At 39.8% G+C, this 26,665-nt stretch overlaps 1 protein-coding gene across 1 annotated transcript in view; it reads right to left on the bottom strand.

The window, feature by feature from the left end:
* The window catches only part of Vps41 (VPS41 subunit of HOPS complex), a 147,228-nt gene that overhangs the window by 87,702 nt on the left and 32,861 nt on the right, over positions 1-26,665 (bottom strand). The window contains exons 3-5 of the mRNA XM_003469953.5: positions 26,516-26,623; positions 20,089-20,166; positions 1,550-1,624 (exon numbers count right to left, since the gene is read on the bottom strand). Coding sequence (XP_003470001.2) covers positions 1,550-1,624; positions 20,089-20,166; positions 26,516-26,623 — 261 coding nt within the window. The remainder of the gene's footprint in view (positions 1-1,549; positions 1,625-20,088; positions 20,167-26,515; positions 26,624-26,665) is intronic.

The following is a 26,665-nucleotide window of genomic DNA, read 5'->3' as shown; positions in this document are numbered from 1 at the left end:
AAATATATCATGGATCTACATGAAACTATGGCGTTTATAAATCTTACTGAAATAGGTAACAGTGATATTTGCCAAAAAGGGTACTATAAGCTATCTCAGGGCCATCTCGATATGCACCAGATTTAGTTAAAATATTCTACTTTGATGCTTTAGTAACAATTCTTCTATATTTAAAGCTCTGGAAATTCCTAAAGCATGTCAGTAAGAACTTTTTCCAATTCAAAAATATTCCCTTTCAACAAATTTAAATTAAGTTGGTAACAGTCAGGAATGAATTCTTCACCTGTAAGAAAAAGGAGATTAACTTTCTTGGCAAACAAACTAACACAAAAATACCTCACAGTGTAGATGATGCTCCTCAATCTCTGTACGAACCAGCTCCTGCCTCTATTCTCTTTGACAATTGTGTTCATCTCAGAATTTCACAAAGTACTGTAAAATTTGATAGTGCTTTCTGAAAAGTGCTTGTGTTCCAATTACTGTTTCAAAAGACTCTTTGGGCAACATCAGGCTTAGCTATATAAAAAGCATTCTTGCATATCAAAAGGACTTCATGTTGCTTTTGTTACCAGATTAATGGGTATAACATTGCCAACTGATGTAAAAGGACGTATCTCCTTTATGTTGAGTATATTGTTTTTAATTTACTCATCTTAATAGTCCACTGAATTTAAACCACATTGCAAAAAAAATAGAAAATTAGATTAGGAAATCTCTATTCAATAAGGAATATGTAAGGTTCTATAATGATTCTTAATGTATTCTCTTAAATTGTTATTGTAGAGAAGTAGTTTAAATACACAGTGCATTAGAATTTTATCATTGCAAACCAACATTAGAAAAGACTCTCATCGACTTAAAAACAAAAAAGACATTCTTATAAGTGGAAAATCAATCACCACCACCACTAAATGTCACTGCTCAACATCAGCAAGAAGCACTGATAATTGTTAGTTATACACTGCACCAATTATGTATGTCCTCGGTCGAGGAAGTAGGTGCCAGGTTTTTAGAAAACTGTACATATATTGATTTTACATTTATTTAATGTGGCCATTGTAAGACACTTTATTCTTCTGATAAACTATGATTGCTTATCAAAAGATTCTATAATTCAAGAGCAACATTCATAATGTTGAAAATGAAAACCACTAGCCCACAGAAATCATGCCCACGAAATCCAATTTTGTGGATTTATGGCAGAAAGGCATTAAACTACTGTCTTGCAGGAACTGCAGACCAGTCACCGAAGTATAAGTGGCAGTGCAGTAATGATTAAGGTGACACGTCACCCTGCCACAGCTGTTAATCAGCTTAATACTACTCACATTATTGGCAGCCTTGTAATTACTTTCCCTAAGGCACATTTGTGCAAAATGTATTTTACTTTAATTATGAGCAATCGGAAGCAAGTCTGATACTCAAGAAGAAGAATCAAGGTTCCCCTAACGCAGGTACATAGTAAGAGGAGTGCACTTCTGAACACCTGGGCTGGGCAGGACCGCAGCACTCAGGGCCAGCACAAGTCCCCCTGCCCCTCCTGCCATACCTTGCCATCCTCTGAACACACGCCCATGTGCTCGCCACTTTCATCCAGGCTGATCTGATTTATCTTCACAGGACTCTATTAAAAACAAACAAGCAAAATGGATATATAAACCCTCAGGAGAATATACATCAACAATCAAAAGTCTTGATGTAAGAGGTGTAAGTTGTTTACTACTTTAGCTGCATGAGTCTAAGACATACTTTGTTTTACAAATGAAAATGATAAAACATAGCTATGTTCCCCAACATGAAATAAACTCCAAAACCAGAGATTTCTCCAAATTTTCCATTTCACATACCTTATTCCACCTCTCAGCTAAAATGTTATTTCTCACATGTTACATACCTTTTAAATCCATTCTGCTATTTATACTTCTAAATTTATCTTCCCCCACCATAATTCAATAAAGGAATAAAACAAACAAAGGCCAAAACAAGTCATTACATTAATAACATTTTTAGATGTTTGATTTCATTCACCAGCCAATCTATTTGTTCTTATAAATTATTAAATCAACTTTTCATTTATACTTCATTCGTAGTACTTTCTGTGGGAAAACTGCAATCTAGTTGACATTAGTTTTGTTATTTTTATTCTTTCAAACAATTTCAAACTTAAAAATCTATGACCAGGGCTGAGGATTTAGCTCAGTGGCACAAGTGCCTGTTTGGCAAGCATGAGGTCATGAGTTCGATCCCTGGCATTTAAAAGAAAAAAAAAAATCTATAAACAGACAAAGCAGGCTTTCTAGTTTTTAGTATATTTTCCAAAGAGTAAATGTACAGCTGTATTTTTCATATTGATATAGCCTTCCAATATTCTATGTACTCAACTGTTTACTTACCAAAATTTTCACATAGACACATTTTCTAATAGAAGTCAAAATGAATGAATGTTGTCAATATTTAAAAACAGCAAGTTCTTTTTTAAAAATTCTTAAGTAATGACAGTTTCCAACTAGTTTCCATAGAACGAACTAGGAACAAACTAATCATGATAAGGAAGCCTATAGCAGTTATAACAACTTGCAAGTTAGGGGTTTCTTTGGTTACCTAAATTTTGACTTGATGAGATAAGCGGAAATACACAAAATCAAATACTGGATCTTCAACTGGAAAACATCTTGGAACCAATCAGTAAAGGTCAGGGGAAAACAGGAGTCTGAAACCTTGGAAAGGCCACCTACTGATTGGTGTTAAGACACATTCCCATGAGCAGGACGAGACAGCTGGCTACAGGATCCTTTCACATCTGGAACACCCGAACACCCCACAAGCAATATTCTTAGGATGCGGCTACCTCTTTAAAACTTCCCAGAATTTTAGAAAAGGCAAAGACCTTGAAGATGTATGGTCCACCTGGCAGGAGATTAAACTGCAGTCCAGAGCAGAAAACCACCATAGCGACAAGAGCAGAGCCAGGACCATACGCAGAGAGGAACGAGGGAAGGGTACGTCCCCCGAGGACAGAGCCCAAGCTAACCTGGCATAGCACCTGGCAGAGCGCTCAGATTTCCAACCCAGAAGTCTGCACATCAGTCTCCACGGTCTTCCCTGGATAAACACTATCCTCAATTAGCACCTCTTCTCTTAATGGTTCCTCTATTCTGATTTCCTGCTTTCCAAATATTTTAATATCATTTTGCTCTTGGGAACAATAAGTCCCACATACTTCAGTTGTACTTAAATTAGTATCTTGTTAGAATCTGAAACTAAATCTAAAACTATAATTTAATAGGTATGGACCCTAGATTTCCTGTCCTACTCAATACAGCACTACCCAGATGTGGCTATTCAAACTATACAATGAATTACTTAAAGGAAAAAGAAATTAAAATTCAGTTTGCCACTTGGAAATAATACACATCAAGAACCCGGGCTGTGGTGACTAGTGGCCACTGTCACCGCAGAGCATCTTCGTCACTGCAGAACTCTGCTGGGCAGTGCTACAGAACCAAGACAGAGGGAATGCCACCAGTAAAAACAGCCTAAACTACAATTTACATCCACAATTACCCTGCTTTCCCATACATGTCATATTTTATGTAACCTGTTCTTGGACTCCATCCGGAAAGTTTCATAGCCTGTCCTTATACCCTCTGAATCATGAGGCACAGATCTCAAGACCTGGCACACACATTCTTTCACCATCCCAGAAGAAAGAAGTCAACAGAGGACGGTTATCTCCACCTTACAATACGGAATATATGGCCACAAGAGTGTTTGAATGATGGGAGCCATGGTGCTGCGAAGCTGGGAAGCCACGCAAGAGCAAAAAAGCCAAATTTCTTATCACAACATGTTTCTCCCCAAATAGAAATGATTACACCATGGCGTCAGCAACACTAAAGAAGAAAAAATCAGGCCTACTAGGTATGAGAATCCTCTTAATCTACTATCTCTGCTAGCAACAGAATCTTTTACAATGTTTTCTCCTGCTAATGATCAGTATGCACTGATTCATTTCCCTGACTAATAAACTGAGCATTATTCTTAAGAATATTGGCCAATTAACCTGCTCTTCTGTAAAATGTTTTGTTCACATCTTTTGCTAATTTCTTCTATTAATGTTTGCTTTTCATTTTATTTCACTCAAACATTGTAAATGTGGTCTCCTCTTTTAGCAAGCTGGTTATTGCTGTATTTATTATACTTCAGCCCTAAATCCTTTCAGGATTCATTTTATCTTCTTCTAAAAGAAAACCCAGTTGGACCATCCCCATGATTAAATAATCCATCCCTCTACTTCTGAAAAGAACTATGCCTGCCATATAATAAATATTTATAAATACTGAGATAACTTTCTGAGTTTCCAAGTGTGGCCTCTCTGTCCATCCTTATATCAATTCAACACAGATTTAATTATTGAGGCTGTCTATAGCATGTCCTGGTTATCTTGTGAGTCATCTACTCCTTGGCTTTTCTCAAGAATTTATTCTTCTGTGTGAATTTTAAGGCAAAATGACCTGCCTGCAAAGGATAATGCTTGTTATTCAATTCTAAATGACTTCACCCAAGCAGAGTGCACAGCACTGCTAACATGTCCTTCTCTTTGCTTCTGGACACTTTTGCATTTGTCCAGCTTCTCTTTTCCAGCTGCTTTTTCTCAGTGTAGAAAACACAGAAAAGCTGGGCATAGTGATGCACACCTCTAACCCCGCACCCTGGGGGTTGGGGAAGGCATATCAGAGCGAGTTCAAGGCCAGCCTGAACTACACAGTGAAACCCTCCTAAAAAACCACCACCAAAGAATATGCAAAAAATATTTCTTACTTCATTTTATCAGTGTACATAACATTACAATAACAAACTCAACAAGAATGTGAAGAAAAGTACAAGCAAGAATCTCTCATGAACATAAACATCCTTGAGAAAAATCCCAAGGACACTATAATGAAACTAACGTGTAGTAAAAAGCCAAGTTTCTTCCACAAACGCAAAGGCAGGTTTAACACAGGGATATTAACAATATAATCTTCTTCTTAGGAAAAGAAAAATCCCAGTATCATCTCAAGGGATGCAGAGAGATTTTAATGAAGCTCAACATCCATTTAGGGTAAAAACTCTTAGCACATTAGGAGAAAAATGTCTTTGGTCTTATAAAGGGTATTTACCAAATACAACGTGCCACACTTAAGGGTAACATGATGGAACCTTTCCCCTTGTTTCCTTTATGATAAACATGAGCTTTTCTCCATTTATTCAGGTCTTTTTCAGGGTCTCTGAGGAAGGTTTTACACTTCTCACTTTCTAAGTCTTACATATTTAACAGTTTCTTTAGAGTACAGTTTTTAAAGAAACTTAAATTTTTAACAACATCAAACAAGGAATGAACTCACAAAAGAAATGGTACAAATTATTAGGTAAACAAGACCCAACTCACTAATAACAAATATGTATTGGAAAACAGTAAGATATTTTACCTATGGACTCACCTAAGACCTTTGTTTTTAGGTACCTGATTGGGCAAGGAAGCTCTAAAATAAGTACTCTTATACTTCTAATGGCCATTTAAATTTGAAAAAAAAAATTCTGAAAAGCATCAAAATTCTTTAAAATATACATTTATCTATTATAACTAATGAAAGATGCTTTTTACGCAGCAGTTTCCTTTTGTAAGACACTGAGAAATGGAAATCATCTAAATTTCTAAAAGCCAGGAATGAAAAGATAAAGTTTTAAAAAATACCAGATAGTAAAAACATCTGGCTTTGTCCCCACAGAGGTCTGGTCTTTGCCCTTGGCGTCTAGGAAACCATCTGTGTCTGCACTGATGGGAATGTCTTGGTCAAAGGCAGGCAGCTGGCCTCACCTGATATGAGGGGGCCAGCTTCAGCCAGAAGGCTTAGCGCAGGCACTGGCCATGCACAAAAAAAACATCCATGTGGTTTAGGGTGGAGGCTTTGGAGTTACCTGGAGGCTGAGGTCAGCCACCTGGCTACCTGTGAAGCTGACATACACAGGTAGCCCAGCCACCGTGAAAACCCCAGCTACAGAGGCCGAGATGAGCATGTGCAGCAGGCTCACTTCCATGCCAGGAGGGCAGCACATCCCCAAGGAGAGTATCTTTTCTGGAACCTTCTCAGGCTGGAGCCTGTGTGCCTTCTGCCTTTGGCTGGCTTATGGTCTGCATTCTTTCCCTTTAATAAACTATGCACATGTGCATAACAGTTTTCCATGAGTTTCGTGTGTCTTCCATCTATTTAGCCAACACAACGTGGGTTTGGGAATCCCTAGAAAAGCAGTGGCAAACCCATGGCATTCATGCTATTGTGTTTTTCTTTTAAGACAAAAGATGTTAATTTATGAATTGTTTTTTCTAAACTAAAACCTCAGTATTCAGATGTAATTGCAGGCTTGGCACTCTGTGATACATAAGTGTGTTCTGGGTTGCAGTTTGGCACATGGTCTCTACAAGGTTCACTGTCCCGCAACTTATAGCCGGTGTCTGAAGTCCTGGGTGGAGCTGGCAGGCAGTCTGGAGAGCTATGCTTTCGAACACTGAAACCTGACTAAGTCTGGGCTAAGTCTGACCCAATACTTACAGCCCAAGTACCGCTCCGGCAGTTTACATTCTGACTATCTGGAGCATCACCTGAGCAGGTGTCATTTCAACTAGTCGATTATTCTACTGAATAAATGTGATAAAATTGTCACTTTTATATTTATCAGTGTTTATCACTTTATAAGAATGAAAAAATGCAATTTTTGGTTATCCTGAATTTAAATAATTGTACTGCTAAGTGGTTAAGTTGCCCCTTTCTGTATTGTGCCAGTTTTCTACAAGTACTTATTGCGATTGTAATCACAGGATAAATACTCTACAATAATAGTTACACAGCAAATTTATTAATCTAAACACACACACCAAAAAACCCAAACGAGTATTCATTTTTAAAGCCATTATTCTACTGAACTTCAACGCCTATTTTCGAGTAACTGAGCACTATCATATATATATATATATATATATATATATATATATATACACACACATACACACACACACATCCCATTTACGTAACTGTTCCATAGTTAATGAAAAACAAACAAGAAACTTTCAGTATCACTACTACCAGTGGTGCCTGAAACTGGTCTGGCATCAGGACCCCTCCTACTAAACAGAGTCAAAGCCTGACGTATCTGCACCATTGCTATAAACTGGGGACAAAGGAACAAACAACAGAAAGGCTGCGGGACGCCCACACACTTGGAGGGACGTGGACAGTATAAGACTGTTTCTTCAATCACTGATTTTTCTACACCTTTTAGTGTACCAGCTGAGGAGCAGAAAGTGTCACACCTAAACATGCGATTTGGAGTGTATGTTTGCAAAGACGGGTTAATGGAAGAGGGAAAGGGACCCAGAAGACAAGACCAGAGAGAAACGGCCTAAGCTATATTTTCCATTAGCTACAATTTTATTCCTAATGGAGACATGTTTGGAATTCTGGACAATATAAGCGAGTTTGTTCAAAAATCAATAATGTCAAGCTGACACTATAGAATGTACAAAAATGTTTCCTTAATGGAATAAAAAAAGAAGTCTGAGTAAGCAGGAGGGGGCAAGGACTAGCTCACACCTTCTAAGTCCACATCCACAATGGGTGGTCTCAAGTTCTTAAATTTAAAGAAAAGGCAAAATTACCAACATGTACACCTCATGTGATAATCAATTACCTAATGTAAGATGCTTGAAATAAATACACTTAGTATGGATTATGCCAGCTCTTCAATTAGGAATAAATTCACGATCATTTCCAAAGCTGCTTTTAATGGTGCTCTTTGTGCCAACTCCCTTTCCCCTGACAGTCCGCATCATCCCACCTTAAGCTATTGGTGCCCCAACCGCGAACCTAGGAAATCAATCTGCTAATGTATAATTTGTAAGGCTCCTCTGACTAACAAATGGATAATTGATTCCTTCACAAATGCTGCATCCCCATGGACCCAGAGTGGACTGAATAAGAAACAGAAGACAGGATTTCATTTTCTGCTTGCAAAGATCCACCGGTTCCGTTCGCACACCCAGCACTCGCATGGCTGATGATGCGGCCTGGTGCTCTTTAGTCACAGCTCATGAGCAAGCCACACTTACGCTGCACGTGTGAAAAGCAAAAGTCTGTTCACTCAGGAAAAGCTCATCCTACTGCTTACTTTCCTCCCCACTGATGACACAGTCTGGAGGAAGGCAAGACCTCCATCTGGACATAAGGAGCCTATGAAAACACACCTGACCATAGCTGTTCTACAAACTCACACAACTAAGTAAAACCAAAAACACTGATTTTTCTCACAGATTTATTTTAAAGCCAGAATGGCCCAACCCTTAAACTCTCAAACCTTCTGAGTTGCTCCAAGATTCCACCTCTAGCATTACATCTTACCTTGATTCAAGATGGGAAATAAATATAACAATAAGCAATATTGCAGCTAGGGAAGTTTTCCTGAAACACCCAAAATATGGGTTTAGAAAAAAAAAGAGAGAGAGAGAAAAAATGTAAGAGCTCCAACTAGTTCCTTAGGAGACACCCACTTCCTGTCACTGGCCTCATGTCCCCAAGTCACCTCTGAGACCCAATTATCCAAGGCACACAAAAGGCACGACAGTCTATGCCCTCACGTCTGTCCACTGGCACAACATGAGTGGTCTTCTGCTAAAGCGAGCTACCAAAATGTTGGGAAAAGGTCATGGACACCTTCCTTATTTTGAAAACCAGCAGGTGTCCTTCAGTCTCCACGCTTCTCTGGCATCTGAAACTCTCCTCAAGTGCTTCCGTAATTCCTTCTCCTCATACACTTCCTGCTGCTTTGCTCACCGGTCTAGGCTGCAGCACTCCAGGCTGCCTCACAATGATCGACACCAACTCTACTCCAGCTCAGGGCTCCCTGCCATCCTGTGGGGTCCTAGTAACAGCTGCTCTACAGCCTAGCGTCAGCTGGCCCCTTCCAGATTCAGAACCTTGGTCGAGATTCTGGATCTTACCCAGCAACTCCATGGTCAACTCAGGTATCTAAATCAGAGTGTTAGAATCATGCCAGCCCAGCTCCTCTCCCTCATGCCCTACGCAGACAATAGAAAGTCACTAGGCCCTACTTTTCAACTTTTTTTCCTTGTGGTAGAGGGGACTGAAGCCAGGGGCTCAAGCATGCCAGGCAAGCACTCTACCACTGAGCTACACCTCCAGCCCTTTTTATTTTTTGAGACAGGGCCTCACTAAATTATACAGCTTGGGCTCAAACTTGTGATTCTACTGCTTCAGCCTCCCTACCACTGGGTTTGCAGGCCTGGGCTGTTCTACCTTTCTTACTGTCTCACAAATCTATCCTCTCCCAGCTGTAGTTGCAGATGATCTCATAATTACTACCACCGTCCCCAACAAGCCTCTCAGGGAGGCCCCTGCCATACTTCATCCTCACCTCCGATGCTCCATTCTATACAGGGCTGACCCTACAGTCAGCCTTCTGAAAATCAGCAAATCAGGCATGTTGCTCCCCTGTCCACAGTACAGACTCCTTAACACAGCTTTCAACCAGATGGACCACACAACTCATTACCTTCAGCAACATCTACACATGATTGCTATCCAGTTAACTTATCTGTCCTCCCCTCTTCTCCTCCTCCTTCCCCTCTCTTCCCCTCCCCTCCCCTCCCCTCCCCTCCCTTCCCTTCCACTCCCCTCCCCTCTCCTCTTCTCTCTCTTCTTTTTGTGTGTTTGTTTTAGTGCTAGGAATTGGACCCAGGGCCTTCTGTATGCTGACCATGTGCTCTACCTCTGAGCTACACTCCCAGCCCCTAAGGATAAGTACTAACAGCTTGCCTTTTCACCTTCAAATTCTGGTTTAAATAAATATACGGCCATCCTATTAATAAAACCCTTCTACAGTATCTGACTCCATCTCTCTCTCTAGGTTTCATTCCTAGCTAGATTGAAAAGATCAGAAGACTCAGTCCTCCTGATTTTCTCAAGTGCTCTCCTTAACTCTCTATCTTTGGCTTAGAGCAGGTCATGCCCAGCTCTGCTCCCCTCCCCTATCTAGAAAAAAACTCAGCTCTTTCTGTAAGATCCAATGCAAGCATCCATTCCTCTGAGAAGGCACCTAACTCCCTCCCTGCTGGATGGGGCAGCTCCCTCTCTGAGGAGCACATTGCAGAACAAGTCATTTTGCTGTCCACCTCTGCCAGTTACCTGTGACTCCACAAGAGCCAACAGCTACCTTCATCTCAACAGCTGTCACAAGAAAAAACTCGAGGAGGCCATGGGCAATGTGAATCAGCCCTCAGAGTCTGAGGTTCACCTCACATAACCACAAAACAGATGAGAACAAAAATAAAGCTCTTTAGGAAGATAACTAATAGGGCCAGGGATTTAGCTCAGCAGCACAAGAAGAAGAAAACTAAAGGATATAACAAGCTAAACGGGAACAAAATGTTGTTCCAAGTTTTAAAAACGGTAATGCCTCAGAATAAGTGCCCAGACAGGAGTTAACTTCTGACATGACCCTGCTCTTTGGGAACCTGAGGTTTTAGATTTTCAGTATCAGGCCTGAACAGCTCATGAGGAGCTGACAGCCCACAACAATCCTATCCCTGCGATACTGATGACATTTCATAGTTAATGCAAGAAATATGTTTTCTTATGAGATTTTAAAGATGCCTCCTTCTCTAAGAATAAATAACAACATTCATTTGAAGCTGCTGAAATAATAACCCAGAAGCTGCTGTAGTTACAGATGGGGGAGAAAGTGCTTTCTTTCATCATCAGAAGCAATTCATTCCGAATAATTCCTATTTCAAAACACAGAAAAGTCACTTATTTTCTACTTTGACAGACAGAAGTGGTAAGTGATAAAATGTAGCATGCTGGCCAAACATTACATTTAAAATTTTGGGCATGGTCGCACATGCCTGTAATCCCATCACTTGGGAAGCTGAGGCAGGAGGATCCCGAGACGGAGGCTAGGATGGCTACACAGTGAACTCAAGCCCACGCCCTGAACTGCATAGTTAGATTGTCTCAAAAAAAAAAAAAAGTGTAACTGAGCTGAAATACCTTTTTATCCCAAATTGCTCTTTGTTACCTGCTATTAACTGACACTTTCAAAAGTTCACCCCTATTTATAGACACAAAGCTGATTTCTAAGTGGAAGGTATTTTAGTAAGCCATATGGTAATTAAAAATTCAGCATACTGCTATTTTAATAACATGAAACAATTACATGTCTGTCATGGGAGGTGATGTCACTGTATTTCTAATCCAGTTCACAAGTCAGTTCCTTACCAGTGACTTCAAAGCTGTGGTGCTTCACACAAAGCAGCTGCATGCTCATCAGAGTTAGCCCAATGCTGCAAAATTCATGTGGAAAAGATGTAACAGGTTCCTTAAGGTACAGAGAATGTATTGTTCTTTGCGCCTCCAGGCAGCCCTAATAAATATTCTCTACTTTGCACAGTAAGACTGCGGTGTGGTAAAAAAGCAAATAATTAGGTACCTTTATTTGTAACTAAAATGTAACTTCTAACTGTAAGGAACTAACACTCAAATTATCCTGATGAGGAAGTAAGTGTCTATGATTTAAACTTGAAGATCCTCAAAATAATCTAAAACAAACAAAATCTAGAAATGAAAACGACAAGAAGTTTTGAAGAAGAGTCATGTTGTTTGGGAAAGAAAATCTTAGTTTTCTCCATTCATTGTAACATCACTGTTTGAACAATCGAGTTTACAATGTCTACGTTTAAGAAAACTCTGAAGATCAGTTCTTGTTAAATATTAAAATACTCCTAGTATTTTTTCTTACTTTTAAAATTCTGCTCTATCCAAGAATTTTACCCATCTCTCCTACAAGCACACCACTGGTTTGACTTAGATCAAGGCGTACGAACACAGGCAAGGGCTATTTGCAACCTACTCTCACCCCTGCAACGCCAGGCAGCTGTCCTCACCTGGTCCCAAGACCAGCAGCCCAGTGTGGGCCTGACTGGTAAAAAGCTCAAACGCTCACCTCGTCACCACACGTGCCAGGACCACACAACCTCAGCAGACACGAGGGCTCGAAATGGCCTTTCGGTCTACGGAAGCCTTATTAGATGGATGTTGGGTTTCTAAATCCTGACAACCTTTAAAAGCACAGGGAGGATTTGGAAGGGATTGCCTCCTAAGAACCTGACACACTGCTGATTCCTCAAGCTGTTTTCCTTCTGTTAAGCTGCATCGTCTGCCTGTGCTGCCACAACCCTGTGGACAATGGCAAGAGACCGGCTTGCGCAGGGCACCGGGCAGTGACCGTGTACTCCAGAGAGTCACAATCTGGATGCTGATTAAAGCATTCCCCCAAGGGGAGGAAGAAGCCAGCGCTTTATGCACAACTCATCTTTTATTGCATGCAGCATGGACTGTGCTAGGTACAGGTACGCAATGAACACAGTAAAGGTGAGCCTTGCCCTATTAAATGTATGTGCTGCTAAAATACTGCTCAAGCGGAGACAGGCATCTTCCAGGCTGCAGCAAACCCTGCAGTTGCCCTCCACACTGAGATGGATGAAAGGCAAAACTGGAGCTGCAGCTCATTCTCCCTAGAGCTGGCAGGCTCACAACCTATTGCTACGGAAAGTCAAATTCCCTTAACAACTCAGACGATCATCGGGCAAGGTGCATTCTGGTCTCCCAACAGTGCCTTGAATAGTTGTTGGCAATGCTAAATGTGGCAGGTAAAGAGGAAAAGACATAAGATGTTCTATATAAATCAAAATCAGTCTGAGCAAGAGATAAGAAGCCAGCAAAGTTTCTCTTCCTGTACTCACATTTTCATTGAAGAATTCTGAGCATGCTTAAACTCAGTTTTTGCTAGCCATTAAAATCCTCCATGCACTGGCCCTGATGTTACTGAGGGACAATCTATTCTAGTAGAACACCAAACAACATTTATATATCAATACAAAGAAAAGAGCCTCACTTCACCAACTGGATGATCCAATGAACACTTCAGTAGCTGCACAGATTTATAAGAAGGCAGGTTAGCAGGGTGTGGTTTTGAAGGAAATATTTTGTCCCCAGGCCCTTGTTCATTCTCTGTCTCTTCCTGCTGACAGCGAACCAAGTCGCTTTCTTCTGCCACACCCTTCTTTTCACCCTTTGGTGAAACATGAAAAGAAAAATGAGTGATTCTCCAAACCTTTCTGTCTTGCAGCCAGCTGACCATGGACTGAAACCTACAATTACAAGCCAAAATAAACCTTTCCTTCTTTAAAAGTTGGTTTCTTAGGTATTTTTTTTATCACAGTGATGAAAAGGTAACTAAAAGACTGAAATATCACAGTAATTTCCTTCAATAAAGATGTAATACATTTTAGCAATTTAAGAGTTTATTTGCTCAAATGCAGTTAATACAAAAGGGCCCAATATTAAAACATTCTGGGAGGAGCTGGGGATTTAGCTCAGCGGTATAAGCACCTGCCTTGCAAGCAGGCGGTCGTGAGTTCGATCCTCGGTACCAATTAAAAAAAAACAAACAAACAAAAAAAAATTCTGGGAGAATAATGCTTCACTCTAAAATGCCAGAAGCATCCTTAACTCTCCAAGTTTTCTTAGCCACTTAGGGTTAGAGAGGCCACCAAATTTATCAAGCTACTTAGAAATACTTAATCCACAAACTTCAAATTTTTAAATGCACAATACTGGAAATATGAATTTTCTTGGCATTATGCATCTGAAGTTAGAATGATTCGCACTTAAGTAATTCTCAACTCATTTGACACATCTCTTACCACTCAAAATACTGTGCCCAAATATAGAAAACATGTTCTTCAAGCATGTGAAAATCTGTGTCTTGTCAATCAGTCTTAGACAAGTATTACAGGCACTGGCACCTTTGGGCCAACAATGTACCACTTAGATCATATCAAAAGATATATTCTCTGCTTCCCAATTAATAATGCCACAGTAGAAAAGCACACTGTGTATAGTATTTGCTTCTGGCCGATAAGCAAGTGACATTAGACCAATAGTAAAGCAGAGTTTATTGCTCAAGAATAGACAGCTTAAGTTTACTAATCTGCTCAAAGATTCTTTCAATGAGCAGTTATTCCAACATTATATTGACCTCTTTACAAATGAACCCCCAAGTAGCTGGGCTTGTTCAGAGGAATTATGCATGTACAGTATCTGTATTATTTCTCAAAGAGGTAGTGGAGTCTATATGTTTCCCACAACATACATCACATAACAATCCTGATGCAGGAAAGGAAGGTATGAAACTTTGATTATCTGCAAATATTACAGATATGTAGAATTTTACAGATTTAGAGCTGCAATCATGTGTCACTTTACAAAGGTGATACATTCTGAGAGATGTGTTGTTAGGCAATTTCATGGCTATACCAACATTACATGTATGTACATAAAATAAACTGGCTAAGGCATCACTGCAGTACATACAGCCTATCACTGATAAGTGATTATGTGGCATACGAGTGTATTAGTTCAGTCATATTACTGTTTAGACCTAAGGTGTTCCCAAGTCTCGTGTATTCAGAAGCTGGGCTTTTGGAAAGTGACTGGATCACGGGGACACTCATCAGTGCACTGATCCCTGATGAGTTCACTGGTGAGGCCTTTTCAGAAAGAGTATGTCACTGGAAGTGTTACCCTGAAGGCTGCATCTCCTTCTCCAGCTTTTCCTTTCCCTGCTTTCTGGCTGCTACGAGGTAGGCATCTTTCCTCCTCCATGCTCTCCTGCCACATCATATCTGCCTTAAAGCCAATGAGACATGGACTGAACCCACTAAAACCATAAGCCAAAATAAATCTCTCTTTGACCTGAGGGTGTCTGGCATTTTCTCCCACTGATGAGAAAGTGTAACAAAATCAACTTTTAACCATCTCTCGCTTTTATTAATTCTATTAAGCTTTTAGAGCTGAGGATACATAGATCAACTATACAAAAAAATTGCACTCAAGAAGCTAGCATTCTGTGAGGAAAATGAAAATGAGCCCAAAAGGTCAACATATGTACCATATGATTCAGAGGATGACTAACCCATGTAAGGGATAAAGGAGATGTTTATGAATTTTAACATGCAATTTAAGAAGCTCAAAGTCATCTTAAATTTTTAGGATTACATTGTCAGAAACAGAAGACAGATAAGCATTTCCTTTGGTGAAACATGAAAAGAAAAATGAGTGATTCTCCAAACAACATTTATATATCAACAGACGAAAGAGCAGCTCATTTTTATTAGAGATAAATTCTAATACGCCAAAGAAAACAACAAAAGGTCAGTAGTGCAGCTGAACAAAGGCTGAGTCCCAAAGTCCAATGAGAGAGATGAAAACATGATCACTCACCGACACGGAACCAGTCACAAAAACATGGGTGCCAGCTGCTGTAGTGAAACACCACAGACCAGGCAGCTTAGACAACACAGACACATCTTCTCCCTGTTCTGGAGGTTCTGGGAGAGCTCTCATCCTGACTCAGACTGCAGCCTTCTGGGGAGCTCTCTGCTGCCTCTTCCTATAAAGGCACTAACTCCATCACCGGAACCTTTCCCTCAAGGCCTTATCTAAACCTAACTGCTTCCCACAAGCTAACTCCAAACACCCTCACAGCATCACACGGAAGGTTAGGGCTTCACCAGATGAATTCAGAGTGGGGGACATAACTCAGTCTTTAGTAGATTATAATGTAAGAATTTCTAATTATAAAAGACAATGAGCTGGATGTGCTGGTGCACAGAGGCTGAGGCAGGAGGATCTTTGCCAGTTCTAGATCAGCCTGGGGAAAATAATAATGAGGAGCCGGGAGTGATGTTGCAACTTCGAGCCCATCCTAGGCAACTTCGTGAGATTCTGTCTCAAAATAAAAACCAAAAAAAGGGCTTGGATGCAGTTCAGTGGAAAGGCCGTGAGTTCAATCCACAGTACCATGAAAAGAGAACAAAAGAAAAGAAAGATAAGAGAAAATGAAGAATGACTAACACACCACAGAGCAGACTCCCAGAAGTCCTCTTAAAAGGTTAAAGAAAGAAAGAAAAGACAAAACAAGAAACTCAGGCATTGTAGCACATGCCTGTAATGCCTATAATCCCAGCACTCAGGATGCTGAGGCAGGAGGATTCCTTTAGAGTTCGAGACCAACCTGGGCTACAAAGTGAGCTCAAGGCCAGCCTGAATTTCATAGTGAGACCCTGCCTTTAAAAAAAAAAAAAAGGAAAGGAAAAGAAAAAAAAAAGCATGCATCTAATGCCTACCACAGCACCTCACACAACAAAATCTCCCCATTTTCTACTTCTAGAAAAGAAAAACACATAAAGGTAAACAGCAAAAATCTGCATCAGTGGAATCCTTGGTATTCCACTAGCATATTTAAAGGAACACATACTTAAATCATATGTCATAATGCTTCAAATATTAAACATAGAGCTGGCACCATAATTTGATCGTTCTTTCAAAATCCTAATTAGTAAGATTTAAATCAACAGTCTTACAAAAAATGAAGAGTATTAAAGAGAAAGTAATTACTGTTATTAATGTCACTATATGAGCATAAAAACCATGAGGGAATTTAACAGGAATCTGAAGTTCTCCGAGAATTTTCAAGTATATGTTACAAACTGTGTACGCAACTCAGATAATCACTATTCAGAAGAATACAGCTTGACCTACATTAATACACATTATTTCTCAGCAACTTGAGCCATTGTATATGACAAACTAAGCTGATCTGAATTTTACTTCAAGAATTAAGTAAAATTAAAGTTCACCAACTAAGTATGAGTTAATATAAAGCTTTATCTAGACATAATCTAAAAAAGTGTGGCAACACATTTTAATTAGCATATATGCTGAATAGTATTTTATATATGATATACTGAAATCTGTATATATGTATATTATCCTTCTGACTGCTGTCATTCTTAAAAGAACAGTCACAGCTGATTGTGTAACATGAAAGCCTCTATCTCAGGCTTTTCACGTAAACGCAGAAGAACACACAGCCACAGGACTGTGGCTGACCCTGAACAGGATGCCAACTGAGGCAACCTGGTGGTATTCACAGGTTAAGTAGCAGAAAGAGATGCTTCTACAGACCAGCATGAGCTGAGCTTTGCTCAAGGGCGACCAGAAACACACAAACATGCACACGGGTTTATACACACACGTGTGGTACTAAGACACAACTTACACAGAAAAACGTATATACATCTCAAATGCACAGTTCCATGCTTTGCATACACACCTGAGAAACCATCAAGACCTTATTTTTATTCCCTCAGAAGATTCCCATTCTCCCTTCCCAGGTTAAATTATTAACTGACTTCTATTTTAATTTTGCCTTTTCCTGACTATCAAATAAAATTATCATACAAGTACACCCTGGTATCTGGCTTTTTTTGCTTCATATTTAGTATGTGATACACATCTATTCTGTTGCATGTGCCAATAGTCTGTTCTTTTTTATTGTTAAGAACACATCCTAATTTATCCATTTCACTGCTGAAGAATATTTGAGCTGTTACTAGTTTGTGGCTGTAATGATCAAGCCCCAATAAGATCTTCTGTATGTTTTCGTGGCTGCACGCATTGTATGTAATTTTCCTGAGTGCGTACTTGTAACTGCTAGGCTATTATATAGCTCTATGCTTGGCTATGGTAGATTCTGCCTAATAGCATTTCTGATGAAATACTCATGGAAAAGAAGTATTTTTCTTCAAGATGCAGAAAGACTGGTTTGTTTAATACAAACAAACATTTAAGTTGTACAGGCTTTGGTGCAATGACTTCTTCCTCACTCAATGAATCACCTAGGAAACATTTTTTTAAAAATAGTGATTCCTGGATGCTCTAAATCTCTGCCAAACAAGACCCTACTGGTCAATGAGGGTTAAGGAATTCTGCTTCGTAATTCTATTACTGGAATTAAAACTATAAATGTAATGGATGAATTTAAAGGATATTTATTAGGAAAATTTCAAAGATGGCAATAACATTATTTTATATAACCTTTATTTAAGTTACTATAACTTCGAAGTAAAAACTAAAGTCAAGGATGTTTATTCATTTTTTAAATCCTTCCTTCTTCTCTCATTGGACTTCTAATGAAAAGTTTTTCACTAAATATAACAACATTACCTCCAAAGACAAATACAACTCCTAACAATGTTTTCAGAATTAAAAGAACCCCTTTTTGAGAGGAATGATTAAAGCCCTACAAAGCAACCTCATTGTCAGAAACAGGAAGAGGGAAAATAAAGTATCTCATCATAGATGGAAAGCCTAGATTATGACTAATTTCAAAAGAGAATTACAATCTAAAACTTGTCACTTACCTAAAATGATAATTATCATGAAAAAAGTCAAAGCCTAAAAGCTTTTTGAGCAAATAAAAAAAAAATAACACCAAACCATCTCCATCCATGGCCAAAAAAAAGATGTCAAGTTAGGCAGAGTTTAATTTTCAGTCATAAAGGTAGGACTGGGGGAAAAAACCTGAATAAAGGTTTGAGGAAATTTATGGATATCATAAATTACCTGAAAGAGGATGATGCAGGGTACACCTGACATGAAACTGACATGAGAGAAGATACAACCGAAGGCCCACAGACTGTGTGGACACAGGGCTGTTTTCAGCAATGGAACCAACAATGTACGTGTTTTAAACCTGGCCAACCACTCAATGCAACTTCTGTGCACTACATAAGAAGACTGACTTAGGAGTAGAAAGTCAGAAAGGGATTACACTGGAGTAGAAAAGGTAAGAGCCCATTCACTCAAACTCTTTTCAATTGTGAGGAAGCTGCAAAACACCACAAAATAGCATTGGGCTGGCACCAGCTAAAAACCAACTGTTTGGGTCATCCAGACTTGTGTCCAGAGTCCAGAAGGTAGACAAGGGAGGTGAAGGCATTCTCCTCTTGAATGAAAGGGCTGCTAAGGTGAAATAAGAACCCATTATTTTCCTGATGTATCACTATGATCACAAACTTCCTTCTCGAGGCCACCCCAAAGATTCTGTCTGCAACTCCATTCCTTTAAGCAAAACCACAGCCTTTTTCCTTCCATACACAATGTGCCAACTTCAGAACTGTGGTTTCCTTTATAAACTGCTTCAGAACCTTATGACAGATCTTTCAACAAGAGCTTACATTTTCTTTAAAAAGTAGTATCTAGCCACTGAAGTCACCCTTTTTAACCAAATAATCGTATTCACACAAAAAAAGAAGTTCTTCATACTTTTAAGATATACCTTAAACACCAAAATCAAGTTTTAAATTCAACATTTCCTTCATCCTTGATTCTCAAATGAAAAAACATAAATGTCTGGTTCTTTGTTTCTGATCAACATAATCCTCTAAAATTCAAACTATCAAAGCATTTACACAAAATATTTTAGCTTTATATGTTTAGGAGAGAGAAACTGACCCAGCAAGGTGATCAATCAATGTTCAATTAAATGTGGCATCTCAACAGGATGACAAGGCACCTACTTACAACTGCCATTAGCCAGCAAATTGGGGGTTCACCCTCTAAGGGTTCCACAAACTCCCAGAGTATGTAAATTAGTGTCAGCATTCACTAAGAAAAGCAGCACTTATTCTTGTAATAACAGTTCACTTGGACATGCTACACTGCTACAATTCAAAAAGAATACACACAGGATTGTTCTAAATGCTCCATTTAAAGTCAAATCAATGACTATAATTAATTAAAGAATTGTAATTGAACAGATTTATACAAACAGATTTTTACATGGAGTTTCGAGCCCAGCCAAAACATGTATAATAGATTATACTCAAACTGTGTAATATATGTTTGCATAGCTACTCATATGTACAAAAATATATACAGGACTCTCTCTACAAGTTCACCTTAAAAACTTTTAGCATATGTAATAAAATTCAAGTTATACTGAGCAATCTGATTTAACTGATAAAAATCCCCTTTATGCTACTAAAAGCAATTGCTAAAACTAGGAATCTGAAGTACAGGTTTTCAGCATGAAGTTTAACACAGACATTATTTTATATCATATACTTACTACATCAAACTTCTGAGTAATGTTTCCCTGGACATCAAGTAAATAAACCTTGCCGTAATGTGTGCCCAGTGCCAAAAACTGTAAGAAGAACAGAGGGGCCGGTTAATCAATGCACTATTGATACAGAATTAGCAATAAAATCATTTTCAAAGTCGAGATGTTCAATGCATAAATAAGTATCTTGGAAGATATGCATTCCTTGGAGAAGGCTCGTTTCCAGCTTCAGGGAAATGACAGAAGAGGGCCTATTTTATCGTGGTAGTGCAAGCTAGCTGTCAGAATGACTCATGAGGCCCTCATCTCCTGACAACTAATGGTGTGCACGCAGTCTGTACACAATGCCTGATGGACTGAGGCAGTAAATTAAAAATGCAGGCGTGAAAGCACAAACAGCCCACAGATGAACTCAAAGTCAGGAGGGAATGATTAAGAAACTCCCCCTAATTTATAGCAAATGTGTAAATCTGTGCTATCATTTAAGTGCAATGCAAAAATACAAACACCAAGACATTCTTTTTTGAATGGATAAGCCATGCCATATTGAGGGATGAAAAACCTCTGATGTCCTTACACTAGCAGTTAGTTTTAGGATGCCTCTATAAACATTCCCATATATACCGAGTATAAATGTTTATATTCTAATGCAAAAAATCCTTTTCTGTCACTACATAACTGCTGAGCTACATATTCACTTTATAAGACTAGTTCATAACTCCCACTGTTTCTTTTACTTCTCTGAGCTAACCCTACGCAAACCAGGAGAAACTTGAGGGCTACCTAAAATATGAGATTTTTTTTCCTGCCTTTTTATTTCCCCAAGCATAACTCAAACAGTCCAAAATTCTCTGTATTTCATTGCATTTGAGCATGCTTCATTGCAAACTATAATGAAATGCCCAAATTTACAGGCACTAGTAAGCGTTTCAGTCAAGCAGCACAATCTTTAAAAAATAACCTTACAGAAAGGCAAGATTTAAAAGGATTTATCAAAATGGAATGGCTTAAAATGAAATTTCAGTCCAGGCACTTAAAATATGAAGCTACATTAAAGAGGAGTCTCCAAGAGGGAAAAGAAGGGGTTCATTAGAAATGCATCCCTGCAATGCCTTTCGCTCCTGCAAGGTTGCCTTTTTTCAAGAAGAAAAAAGTCCCCTGGGTAAAAAATCAATACTGGTTAATAAAACATCAGGTGTGCAGACATAACTAGGTACGACGATGCCGCCGCACAGGCCTGCCCGAGCGCACCAGGTGCCATGACGATTAGTCAACCAGGGCAAACGCCAGCCTGCTGAAGGCAGGGTGCTGGGCACTGGGAGGGAAAGGGGACACGGAATTCTGGGGAGAAATTAGTCTGAATATTTAGACCGAGAGGAATGTTTGCTCCAAAGCATAAGGACGTTCTGATCACAGAGGGCCCAAATGGTTGCAGTTCTATCTCTATAGTGACAATGACAAAATCTGAATAGAAAACCAACACATAAAACATGAAAAACAAACCATACCCCATTCAGCGGCTCTCTGTGGTAAAAGAACAGGTCTTAAAAGCTCACTGCACCCCAAGTGTCTTACAGTATTGATTCACCTCATAAATACTGTATCTACTTTGTTGGGCAGCTAAGGGAGCCTGGATCCTTAAAGTGCTTTAATACTGTGTCATTCTCTGACACCACTATAAAGGCCATTTTTGAACTTGTAGTCACATTTTAGTTTATGAAACTTGGACATTTCTGTGCAAGGTATTTTATTGAGATATTAATTTCTTCTCTTTTTTGAGCAAAATTATGAGTTTCGTTCATTTACTATTTAAGATAAAAAGAGAACAAATAATTACTTTGATTTTACAGTTTCAAACTAAAGGTACAATTACATTAGAACATTACAAAGAAACAGAGTTCAGTGATTTTTATGACAAGCAACTGTTTGTTTAGAAACATTTAACCATCTGAATGAGATAAATTATTGCTACCCCCTTTTGGAAATAAAGAACTATGCATTCTCCAAAATAAAAGTTTAATAAATCAATCATATTTCATAAATACTAAAATCATGAATGAATCATACATTCATTTGCCAGTGTTTCTGCTTAAAAAAAATTAAATAAATAAAAACCTGAAAAGGGTAAATTGACCAGAAATATGAAATGTGGCACCACCTAAATACAAATCCTTCAAGTTTTAGTTTCTTTCTAACCATTAAGTGACGTGAAATTTTATATCTATTGAGCTTTAGATCTTTTGTTTTAACCTGAATACACTTATAACATAGACTAAGCAAAGAATAAATATATTTTATTAGCCCAACCCATGAGAAATTATGGAAACACTTCCCTTTACAAACTACAGTCTTATCTCAGTTGAACGGTTCCAAATTTGAACTTCTCACTTCGAGAAAAATTTGGTGTTCATAACTTAGGCTGGCAGTCAAAGTGAAAATCCAACTTGAAAAACCCTGAAAAGGCCAATTGCCCAGGCAACATAGAGCAGTTGGGTTAGTGCATTAAAACACACGCCATCACGCTTTCTTTTGCATCTTATTTACATAAAGTGTCATAATCATGGCTCCAAAGAAAGTTGGCGTTACCAGCAATAAAGCTAAGAGGAAAACTGAGAATCATGATAAGGTTAAGGAAAGAAATTATTGTGAAATTTGCCAACATCCTGGAAAAATGAATTTACAAGTATAATTTCAGGGCCTCAGAACCAATTCTTTGGTTTTCCATTACTTATTTCTTACATAAAAAATATGTTCAGTTCTTGAACTTTCCAGTGTTCGAGCATGGATTTGGAATCAACTGAGTTCAAGAACCAAGGTATCACTGTACACTTTGGGGACCTTGTCCTGCTGAATCCGCCACGCGTATGACTTTCTCTTTGCAGACCTGGACCGTATGCAGGTGATGGGGAGGAAGAATGGTGACGTCCTGCGAGCATCACCAGGGGAATGAGAAGAGGCCGACTTGGGAGTAGGGAGCAATCAGCTCCCCAAGACCATCCACCTTTGTCTGAGTGGTTTGTGGTATGCAAAACTCAGAGGGCCTCCAATTAAACTTTGGGAAAGACTCTTGAAACAGACAAATTCTCTGTTCCCTGCGAACAGTTAATGAGTGGCAGAGTTAGCAACAGAATTAAAAACTGAAATACAGGGCTGGGGCATTGCTCAATAGTACAGGACTGGCCTAGCACATTCGAGGCCCCAGGTTTGGTCCCCAGCACTATAAAAATAAAAATTAAAATTAAAAACTGAGATATTCTTAACTGAATCAGAATCGCCTCAACAGTAATGTTGACCTCTGATTAAGAGCACATGTTCTCAACATCAGCACTGGTTCCTGTTCCCAAACACTGGGCACTCGGTCAAGCTGGTTTAAAGATGGTGTTGAACAAACTGCCAATCTTTGTTCTTCACTTCATTCTTTCAACTGTTCGTTCAACAAACACACAAAAAAGTAACTATAATGTGCTTAGACAATGAGTCAACATTAAAGTGACTTGAAGGCTACGGTACAGTGAGGGAGATGTCTAAAAAATTGATTCATTGAAATTAAATGTAAAGAGTAAGCGTAAGATGGAAATACCTCTAAGATCTCATGGAACATGTGCAGTGTCATCAGTGCTGAAAGGCGAAGAGGAATTAGAAAACAGAAGCAATGGGGCAGATGTTGGTAAAGACCATTTCAGACAGAGCGGATCCAGCCTGCTCGAGGGCAGAGTTCCAGAAAAAGCAGGACAAAGTCAAGGTACTATAAGTAATTTCACACAGATGAAATATCTGATCCCCATCCATGAGATAGATGAGGAGGATTGAAGGTTGGCTAATACGTAGCATTTAAGTATTTATGGAGATGAAAAGAGAGAAAAGCCAGGGTGAGTTGGTCCAAATCATTTGGCCATCAGGAAGCCAGTGAAGAACTTTAAGAAGGAGGGCAACATGATCAAGGGAGAATTTCTCAGAGATACTTCAGTGCAAGTGTTCAGTATGGGCTGGCACAAAAGCAAATCTAAAGGCAAGCAGCTGAGCTTAGTGCATGCGCCCTGGTTCCCGGGAGAAAGACGGCTGAACTAACAAGGAGAAAGGCTCAGGTGGGAGCAGATCGAAGCAGGTGAGCTTGGGGCAGAGCCCAAGCAGAAAGGGTAAGGTGAGCAAAGTCTGCAACTGCCACCACTGTAGTTCCACAGTAAGCACAAGTGTGAGGCACTAGATTAACTACTCACCAGGAACAAGCTCACAGGGGGTGTTCCAACAATAAGGAGCGCAGGCTTTATTTAGCAGCTGATGACAATCATGTAAGGATTTAAAAGTCTATTTTCAACAGGTAGGAGGTAGGAGAGAGGTGAGTTTAAAAAGGAAAACAAGAGAGGTCTAAGAGATTCCCATTTGCCAAGTGCAGGCAGAAACTGATGGAGGGCCCAGTGTTAGTGGAGGGAAATGCTGTGGGTGAGGAGAATGAGTCACCCTTGGTTCAGGTGAGGAAGATGGGCGAGAGAACTAAAGGTAGATGTAAGTTCAGAAGGAAAGGATGAGCTCATTATGGACACGCTGAGGCTCATGTGAAAGAAAACAAAAAGTAGAAATATTTAGGAGGCTGCTGGATGACTCTGTGTACTATTCCAGTAAGGATCAGTGTGCAGGTGAGCACAGAACTCAAGAAAATTAAAATGAAAAAGCGGTAACCCGTCAGGGATGAGACAAAATATAGTACATCCACACAAGAGAATACTAACCTGCAACAAAAGAAAACAAAGTGCTGATATATGCTATACACTGATGAACCTCAAAAGCATGCTCGATGAAGGAAGCTAGACATGGAGATCAAATAATGTATGACCACATTTATCTTAAGTATCTGATATAGGCAAATCTGCAAAGACAGAAATTAGATTACTGGTTGACCAGGGCCAGAATCAACTGTGTTCCATGACATAGCAAATATCTGAAGGAGGAAAGAAAGGTAATGAGATGAAGTGAAGAACCAAAGCGGAGGAAAAGAGCCTGGAACTACAGGAAAATCACCTAGGGAGGACAAATGTGGATTCACAGGGGCAGGTAAGGGGTCAGGAGCAGGCTGACCCAGCCTCGTGGTCTCAGTTTTCTTAGACAGAAATGACATCGTGCTCCAACAGCGAAGAGACAATGATTGAGAAGGGCTAAAGAAGACAATGAAGGACAAGTAAGTACCAGCAAGTTTTAGTGACTGTCTCTGGGTATATGGGAATGAACCAGAGCGTGTCCGCCGTGGTCACTACAGCTGAGTCAGGGCGGAAAAAGGAGAGCAAGGAGAGGACGGGCGTGTAAGCCAACAGGACGTGCTGGTGCTCTAAGGATCCCTGATTGGTTCAGAGACAGAAAAGAAAGGAGAAAGAGGGGATCAAAGATCAGGATTCTGTACTGTCATAGAACAAAGTCTGTGTTGCATGGACTTGAAAGCTTCAAGGATAAAGGAGTATATTAACAGAGAGTACAATGGAGGTGAAAATCCTCCAGATCCAGGCACTGACCAGAGGCAGAGGCAGAGAGGGAGGGAGGTGAAAGCAGAAAGAGGCAGGGCCACCAGAGTTAAATGAGGCTGAAGATCTGTGCGGCCGGTCCACAGATGTTCAGGGTGGCAGCAATGGTTAAGGGTCCAGTGTAGGTCTACAGCCAAAGAGCGGAAACTCACCAGGGGGATTTCTGGTACAGCAAAGAGAGAGCACAGACTTCTGATCCAAGTGTGTACAGAGATGTGTCTGCAGTGCAAACTAGAAGCAAAGAGGGATTAGGTAAGAGATCAGGGAGGAAGAAGCAGGTTGTTGGTAGCTGCACAAAGCCAGAAGGATCAGAGGTGCAGAATCTGCCTTTCACGGTGGGACTGACACACTCAGCTATGCAGGAGAGAGCAGTGGCTGATCCATGGCCTCCACTTGGCCTCCAACCACGACAGGGACATTTCTGGTTCAAGAATAAGCTAAGAGTGCTTTCAGTACTTAGAGGTGCAACGGAAGCTTTGTACAGCAAGGATTCACATGCAGAATATATTCATTCATTCCTACTAAGAGACCATTTAAAGCAGGTCTGACTGCTCAGACCTCCAATGGAGCCTCTTCTTTCCTTCCAGCAGCACAGGACACCCCTCTATTTCTAACCTTCACATGTTCCTAACTTAATCTTTATGATTTAAGCAATTAAGTGATGAAATTCCCAAAACTCTATGAATCTTTCATATGAATCTTTGTCTTGATTCTACCTGATGCACCCTTGTTAGGCCCTGTATATGTGTGGGTAGTAGTGCATATCTAGATAAAACATCTGGAGTAATTGTTTTGCTTTTTCTTGGTGAGAAAGAGGAGGAACAGCTGAGAGGAAATACAGTCACTGTGAAACACCACCAAAAGCATCAGGACTCTAGGCACAAACATACAACAGAAGCAAGAACCTTCTGATATCTCCTCACCTTGTCATGGACTGTCATGCAGCTGGCTGCATCCTTCTGAAGAATTTCAGTCACCCCATTAGAAAGCCTTTCATATTTCAGCTTGGGTTCCTCTTCACTTTCTTCTTCCTGCAGTGAAAAACACAGACAAGGGGCAGCCATTGCAGATTT

The sequence above is a fragment of the Cavia porcellus genome, unplaced genomic scaffold (genome assembly GCF_034190915.1).
Source record: "Cavia porcellus strain 051 isolate PalLab524CR breed Dunkin Hartley unplaced genomic scaffold, mCavPor4.1 scaffold_23, whole genome shotgun sequence".
Lineage (NCBI taxonomy): Eukaryota > Metazoa > Chordata > Mammalia > Rodentia > Caviidae > Cavia > Cavia porcellus.
Note: the sequence above shows the minus strand (reverse complement) of the source record. Positions and strands in the feature narration are given on the sequence as shown.